Genomic DNA, 8533 nt, shown 5'->3' with positions numbered 1-8533 from the left:
GATTACTACCAAATTTTGCTATAAGTTTGATAGTATCATATAATAATTGCTATTAATAGTGTTCATCATCTGTTTGATTACGTCTTTAATTGATTTTTCCATACATTTCTGCCATATGTACATTAACTGACAGTCACCACTGATAAGCTATACTAAATATATTGTAGAAACTTAAATTTCTGTGAAGCTGCGTTGCAACGATTTGTATCGTGAAAAGAGCTATACAAATAAACTTGAATCGAATTGAATTGAATTGAATTGAATATATGGATATTTGATTTGGCAACATAGCAGCTAATAGTACAGACTGGCTGCTAGAGAAGAGTTTTTTCTCTGTTTGGTCTATGGAGCTCGGGAGGGGAGGCAATAATGTTGATCTCACACGTAATGACCAGTAGCTGGTGGGATGAGTCCATCCATCTCTGTGAAGTAAACAGGTCCCAGCTGGGTTCCTGCATTCAGGATGGAAAAGGGAAGTGAGGCCGGCTTTACCCGCCTCCCCTAAATAAAACAGGCGACAGGATGCACCCGCACTCGAGAGGACTGACACACCATCCAGTTGCTACAGGGAAGGAACAGCTTCATGGGTGTCAAGTCCACTATTAGACTGCAGAGTGAATCCACATGGTGCCTGGAGTATAAATTGAGACTTCCCATGTGTTAGTGGGAGTGGAGATTCAGACAATAAATCTGTACTCCAATTCAACCTGTGAGCAATCTGTCCTGCATAGCCATCACAAGCCGCCTCCAGCATTAAGAGGGACGACATTTACTACTTTGTAATTTGTGTCGTTATATTAGACAAATTGTCCAACTGCATGAAAATGGATGCAATGGCTACATTTCCCTAAAGATTTTTTTTTTAAAGAAAAGTTATAATACTAAAGTACACAGTGGCTAAATTGACCTGAATATTTAATGATATAGCTTTGCCAAGTTATTGCACACACATTGTATTACATTACAAACAGCACTTATAATATACATCCTATACACGTGCAGCAGGGAACTTCATTAGTATTGATTAGCTGTGATAATGATTTAATAACCTCATTAACCTCATTGTTCTTATATAATGAAAGACGCCTGAAAAGAGTCAAAACATAGCCTTGTTTTGACTTCTTGAATTTGGTGTAGTGGCAAACAACCAGTTTAATAATTTGCCTTATTCACTTGCAGATGAATTTGACGAGGTTGGCATTAGTCAAGTTATCCTTTCATTGCAAAAGCATTCTGTTTCTTTCTCGACTGTAAGACATATTATAATGATGGGCAATTTATGAAATAATTGTTCATACTATGTTTTGACAGACACATTATCCAGTAAAACAAGTCATTGGCATGGGAGACACAACAAGTTAATGGATGTTCCGTCCTTCAGCACCTCAGCAACTGATCTGGACATTTATTAACTGGTGCTTGGTCATCATTCCCCTTCTGAACACCAAACTAATTCTTCCAGCAAACATGTCTCACCTTAAAAATTTAGAAGAGGCCATGCTTTCGCTTGCACACTTCCTTGAGAAGCCATCTTAGCTTCATACCATAATTTAAATCATATCAATATGAATGGAAAATAGAAACCATATTTGGAGAATGAAAGCTTTTTGTTGCTTGCTTATTTTAGATGTATTTAAAAGTTTGATGGTGTATTGTACAGTTTTTCCTGTGGTAAATAAAATGTGTGCTTGTTCTCTTATTTCCTTTTTAACAATACAGGCCAAAAAATGCCCGGTCCATTCCCCTTTGACATAATGCATTAAGAAGTTCATCCATCTATTCCAGAGGTTAAAGACAGTGAACCTAACGTTCTGTCCTCCAAAAGTAAAGGCCCGTTTCCCTTATTACAAAACTGAGAACTGTAATTCTATAGCAGTAGGCCTACAAATGTTAGTGAGGATCAAATATCCAATTAACATTTGCTTAATAGCTTTACCTGGCATTTTAGATACAAAAAGTCAAGATTATAAGGGCTGCATGAGATACTTTTGACATCAATGAGCATTAATTCTGGTTACCACCCTTTAGAGGTATCACCTTTCACAAACCTATCTCAAAAATTAACTCCAAAATATACAGGAAGATTAAATGCCTGTCTCTATAATATATTAATTCAGATGGACAGTGAGCTAAATCAAAAATTTGATGCTGTTCATTTCTGTTTTCATTTTTAGAATAATGCTATAGTTGTGAATATATCAGAGCTACGTGCAAACGTACGTAGCAGGGCTAAATTCTTGTCTTGATGAGAGTGCTGCCTCAGTGTAGATGTACTTGAAGCTGTCAGCAGCATGGCTGTGCGCTCAGAGATGCGGCTGATGGAAGTGGCGCCAGTGAGCGCCGATGGATCACATGTCAAGTAACCTACTACACAGGTACACTAATGCACAGACAGTTTAAGTACTAGTAAATTCGGGGCCTTACTAAAGTCAGTCAAAGGAAAGTTTATTTATTTATTTAAATATAAGCCATATTGAAGTAATAATTTCTCAAAAATGTAACACATTTCAGTATCTATGAATGATAAGTTACAAGTTAAGTCGCGTCGTCGAGTTGGCTTAGATGGTAACCATAGCAACAGCACATTGCTCGACGCTTTCTATTTTTTACTGTAGACTACAATTTTGGGGGAAACCACAGAATAACAAAATTGACATACATTTAGATATCATCAGTGCATAATCATAAAAATAAATAATGCTTTGTTTAATGCGCAAAAATACCATTTTGTTTGCGGGATAGCCAACAAATTGCGCACATGAAATTTAATTGAAATTAAACGACAAATTTCTTTTAAATTTAAAGAATTCTAAAAATAGAAGGAAATTGTGCAGACGGTTTTGTTATTAAATTCTACGTAAATCAAAAATATTTCAATTTAATTTCAAATGAACATTTCAAATTAAAACATTAATTTGCATTAGAGGAATGAAGTGTATCAATAGCAACGCAATAAATGACACTTTTCAAGTGGACCTTTGTGGGTTGATAATACTAATCAATCATAAATTGATCGTTCCAATTGAATCCAGCACTTAACATTCTACTGGCTTCGTCTTTTTCGTTTAAATTGTAAGAGAAAACAATCATTTAGACCCACCAATTGCAGTGCAGATTAATAATAAGGTATTTTAATCTTCAGCACATGCACATCTTAAAAGCTATAATTAAGTCTACTGAAACAAAAATGGTCAGTTTTAGCGAAAATATACACTATTGTACTTCATTAAACTTTAATGTTGCAGGATTAATCTGGAGCCCCATCAAATATTAATACGTTAATGCATCTTACGTTAAATAATCACCACCCACTTTCTTCCAGAAGGAAATCGATAACATGAAACTGTTTGCTTTTCGTCTAATATTGCATATTTATGTTGTTACCGTCTTATTTAGAAAGATTAATGCATACAAAATAAAATGAATAATTAATACAAAAGTTAACACATGAACACTGCAACAGATAGAAGTATCTTACCAAATGAATTTGAATTATAAATTAATTCTGTCGTGACTCACAATAGTTAAAATAAATCATTTAAAATTTGGAAAGACATTTCATACAGAATTTCCTTCATATTTCCCCACCTTGTTGTGATCAATAAGCATCTCTTTTTGATGAAGAATACAATTATTCCGATAAGAATGACTGGTTTATTCAGATTTAATTGGACAATGAAATGTAATATCGTTGACAGTATGGTTGTGTGTGTGATTGATCTTTCTCACCATAAAATACTGACAAACCACTGTAATTCATTTGAGTTCATGGTCGCAAAATATTGATCTGTTGTAGCCTAACAAGAGTGAAAAATACTTAACCTTGAAATCACTGCCTCATTTTCGCATGGTCAAAATATCCAAAGAGAAAATATCTCAACAACAGAGACTGCATAGCCAAGTTAATTATGTAATTGAATTTTTTGTTGTTGTTGTTGTTGTTGTTGTTGTTTTGAAAAATCGTTGGTGTTTGGTTTAATAAATCACTTTGAGCTGCCCTGTGCTGAGAAGGGAATTCCAATGCGTTTCATTGAACAGACTCGTCGTGGTTTCTTTAGCCAATTGGGTCTCTCACCCCAGAATTGGAGGCTTAATTTTACCCAGCCTCTTTGGCATTTTGATTGATGTTCCCGTGGCTCCATCCGGCAGGCTATAGCTATAAGGGTATAGGGAGGCAGTAAAAAAGACAATCGTCTGTAGTTCAGTCCTTCTCACACATGCAGTCAATGCTATTAGATAACAACAAGTCTGGACTAAACTGCGTTTTAGTTGCTGTATGATAACTAGGGGGACGTGGAGGATCCTGTAGGCTCGCAGGAGCGCGCGCGCTTCTCCACACCATGGATCATATGGGAGCGCATCTCCACCAGACGCACGCAGACACCATCAGTTTTGGGATCGATCAGATTCTTCACAATGCAGACCAGGGAAGCTGCATGATCTCCAACCCCAGAATGCAGGATCTGGACTACGGTTTGGGCTGCATAGTCAGCACAGCCTATAATACCATGACTGGCAACTACAATGTCAATAACTCGGCTGGATACAATGGAAACTCGTGCAGCGTTGGCTCCCTCAACGGCTCGTACAACATGAACTTGGGCACGAATGTTAATGGGAATTGCATTAATTCTTCGGGAGTGATCCGGGTTCCAGCGCACCGGCCGCTGAGCAGCGTTCACTCGTCCATTCCCACCAGCGCTGCCACGGTGCCAAGTATGGGAAGCATGGGCACCATTAACAATCTCACGGGATTATCGTTTCCATGGATGGAGAGTAACAGGAGATATACCAAAGACAGATTTACAGGTAATAGAAATCACTCTTTGAAGCTTTGCAGTGGTATTTCTATGCTTTATTCGAATCCGTTCTTATTCGAGATTGCATTGTAAAAATGTTTTCATCGTGTTTAATCATATCAGTAATTCAACCTATCAGTGATCAAAGCGGTCGAAAAACTACAATGACTTATTTTAGGTTGTAACTTTGTGACAACTTAGATTTTTAATTTTTTTAGGCATTGAACTTTTTACATGTTAATTAATTTTTAATTTGGTTGAATTTCTATGTAGACTCGCAAATCCATGAATTAAAATAATTCAAAAGGGCTTTACTGTTAAAGCCACTCCATGAAATAGTTTAATTTTGTTTCTGACAACTTTATAAAAACAACTTAAAATGTAAACGTTACTGGTCTCGCGAATTAATAGCATAAACGAACGTTTCTATACACATTAACAGTCATTGCAATGCATCGATAGGCCAAAGAAAATTTTCTTAAAAATTTATATCCATACAAATGTTTTTCTGTTGGGTGTGTCAATGGTATAATCAATTATAGAGTGTATGATTGTCTGTTTTATATTTAATGAATGACATAAAGTTTTTTTTCCTCACATGAGAACTTGTGAATTGAGAATGTTGATTGATCCTGTCTGTAAATGTTCCACATGGTCATCACAGTTTTAGCAAAAATGTGAAAGTTAAAGTAAAAATGTGCTGTTGTTACCTTAATGAGCTATTGATTTGACCCTTAAAAAATGCCTTCACTGATGTAACCTCATGTAATCAAGTTGATTCAGTCAAAATAAATAATATTTTCGACTCGAATAAAATCACTTAATTTAGATGTTACCATGAGGCATATATCTTGTTACCTGACAAAACATTTTACAGTGATCGATCGATCGATTGATTGATTTATAATTTACATTTCACACTGTCGTCATAATAGACCTAAGAAAATGCAAAAAAAAAAAAAAGTTCTTGTCCAGTGGTGTGGGCGCCACTGTTCCTGTCTGTTTGCTTGCTTGGCGGAACTTATTCGATATATTTCGTAATTGTTGCATGTTTTTCAAAAGACAAAGGTCATCTTTCATCTCTGGAAGCCTCATTTGCTTCTCACTGCTTGGCTCTGTCGTTTTGCTGATTTCTTCCGCTTGCTTTCACTCTGTCTCTCAATCTAGTGGCCCTCTCACCGTTCACTGTAACACGCCGTATAGGTCACCCGTACCAGAACCGAACGCCTCCGAAGAAGAAGAAGCCCCGGACGTCGTTCACGCGCCTCCAGATCTGCGAGCTGGAGAAACGCTTCCACCGTCAGAAGTATCTGGCGTCAGCTGAGAGGGCAGCCTTAGCGAAAGCACTTAAAATGACTGATGCGCAGGTCAAAACATGGTTCCAGAACAGAAGAACGAAATGGAGGTGAGCTTTTGTGATCTAATCATGCTTTTACACTCACACGTAATGCATTCTTTTTCGTCTCACCACTAAACCCAGTTGAGTATCTTGTTTTTAAAGACCTCTATGAGGTCAGTTGGGTCAGTTCCATAATGCATTCCATATTGTGCTTTTGGAAGGCCTGTTCATGTAATTCACTCAGTAGGCCTATATGTTAATTCAACCTAAATACATCAATATATTGAATTGACTCCATTTATTTTGGAATGACCAATATTTGTTGACTGTGGCCTTTTTCTTGGCGGTGTAAACAGGTTATATTCTTAATGATGGACTTCTGCCAATGTCTTTTTTACTCCAGCTTTTACTATTTTATTACACATTCTGCTAGGCCTGGAACTTAATAGGAGCAGACCTAAAGTCATTTTATGATCGAGTTTTTAGACGACGACGGAAATTATGCAGTTATACTGCAACAATGTTTCCCTAAAGTCTTAGTTGTGTTAGAAGTTTAATTACCTTCTGTTCAAGCAGGATAATTGATGTGATGGTGTTTGTGCTGATTATTATAACTAATTATTATTATTATCACAACAATTGAAGTGCACAGACATTTATGATTGTGTTGATTGTGATTTGACTACATCACTGATCTGAGAACCTGAAATGTAACTTATATTGAATTAAATGTAGTATAATTGATCTATAGGCAAATATATATATATAATCTGCATTTTCAAACAAGATTTCCATGTACTTCATAAACCTAATGACAAAAGGTATTCGTTGGTATTAGGATCACCGCTTTGTATTTTTGATTAAATTTAGCCAACCACTAAAACGGCTATGAGAAATCATGGCTGAAATCACCGACTAAATGACTCCTATCCAAATCCATGCAGGCGGCAGACGGCAGAGGAGAGAGAAGCCGAGCGACAACAAGCGAACCGAATCCTTATGCAACTTCAGCAAGAAGCTTTTCAAAAGACTATAAATCAACCTGTTACTCCGGACCCAGTCTGCCTACACAACAGCTCTCTATTCGCACTTCAGAACCTTCAGCCCTGGACTGAGAACACGGCGAAAATCAGTAGCGTTCCCAACACTGATTAAGAGACTTTAATGGACGTATTTCAACATCACATTACTTTCTTCTTTTTAACGTAAAATCAGTCTTTCATTTGTAATATGCAGCTTGTAAAAAAACAGCTAAAAGAATATTTGCTGCTCTCCGTTACAGTCGTGCAGAATATTTTTTATTGATTTCATCATTTCGATTTCAACAAAATGTAAACATACAATGCTGTCGTATTCCGCTTGCATCTCAAGCATTAATTTTATTTGGTATACTTCCAATAGCCTAACGTTTGTGGTAACACTTTATAATAGCCTAACTTTCATTAATAAGTCACAAAATATTACAAATAAAATATTAACAAATAAAAACGAATATATAATATATATACGAATACAATTACGAATATAATTACAAGTTGTTACCACTGCGTTATTGGTGAATAGCTATCTAAACGCCACCTCTCTGTTGTGCATGGAAATACTGTGAGCTTCGTTATAATTAATATCCTCGTCATTCTCAGGATTAGACACATGCAGGGTGAAAAGATAGGCTACCACCTCACACTCTTCAAGCACACCCCGAGAAGCTTGCACCTCTTTAACCCACAAACGAGTGAAAACGAAATGCTTGAGGATCTGCTTGCCAAAATAACGGTGATTAAACTCACAGACCATCTGACCATTTACAGCCGCGGTTCCCTCAGTGAGTGTAGGCACTAGTGTTGGACAAACGTAGGCTACTTAAAACACTGGCAAAATTGTAGTTAGGCTATTTATGTGGGTACTTGGAAGACAAAGGAGTTTAAATTTAAATATATAATTTTAAAGTAAAAAGTAGGCTATTTTAATAGTTTTAAATAGGCGATTCTGGGTAAAAAGCTATAGCCTATAACTGATGAACAGGCGGATATCATTATAGACGAATAAATAGGCTAACCTATATGCTGCATCACGCTATTGCTAATCAGAGCTTTATTCGAACTAATTTACTCTTTTAACTGCATCCAACTAATACGCTGATGAGCATTACATATTGTTATAATTACGAACAAATTTTTTTTATAAAGTGTTACCAATTTATTTTTCGATAGGCCTATCTTTTTATTTTTATTTTTTCATATTCGTATGTAGGCTTACTTGGAGGGATTGTATTTTGCACGTTTGCTAATTAGCATATCACTTGCAGCAAAAAATAGTCCTGTGAATTAAAATATATTCTACAGGAAAAATGGGCCTATGGCTACATGAACGACTTAAATTTTTCATGCTTGTGTTT

The 8533-nt window shown here is 36.3% G+C and overlaps 1 protein-coding gene across 1 annotated transcript; it reads left to right on the top strand.

The window, feature by feature from the left end:
- The first annotated feature begins 4340 nt into the window (after positions 1-4340).
- On the top strand, positions 4341-7293 carry LOC107673890 (T-cell leukemia homeobox protein 1-like). The gene is made up of 3 exons (XM_016467699.1): positions 4341-4809; positions 5967-6204; positions 7083-7293. Exons 1-3 carry the CDS (start codon positions 4341-4343, stop codon positions 7291-7293), a joined length of 918 nt encoding a protein of 305 aa, XP_016323185.1.
- Positions 7294-8533: the final 1240 nt, after the last annotated feature.

This window comes from Sinocyclocheilus anshuiensis, unplaced genomic scaffold, assembly GCF_001515605.1.
Source record: "Sinocyclocheilus anshuiensis isolate Anshui unplaced genomic scaffold, SAMN03320099.WGS_v1.1 scaffold292, whole genome shotgun sequence".
Taxonomy (NCBI): Eukaryota; Metazoa; Chordata; class Actinopteri; order Cypriniformes; family Cyprinidae; genus Sinocyclocheilus; species Sinocyclocheilus anshuiensis.
Note: the sequence above shows the minus strand (reverse complement) of the source record. Positions and strands in the feature narration are given on the sequence as shown.

Bases quoted from the DNA above. Each gene is read 5' to 3' on its own strand.
- LOC107673890 (XM_016467699.1), top strand. From the start codon at position 4,341: ATGGATCATATGGGAGCGCATCTCCACCAGACGCACGCAGACACCATC. The intron at 4,810-5,966 runs GTAATAGAAATC...CTCTCAATCTAG, and splicing joins TACCAAAGACAGATTTACAG to TGGCCCTCTCACCGTTCACT. The intron at 6,205-7,082 runs GTGAGCTTTTGT...AAATCCATGCAG, and splicing joins AACAGAAGAACGAAATGGAG to GCGGCAGACGGCAGAGGAGA.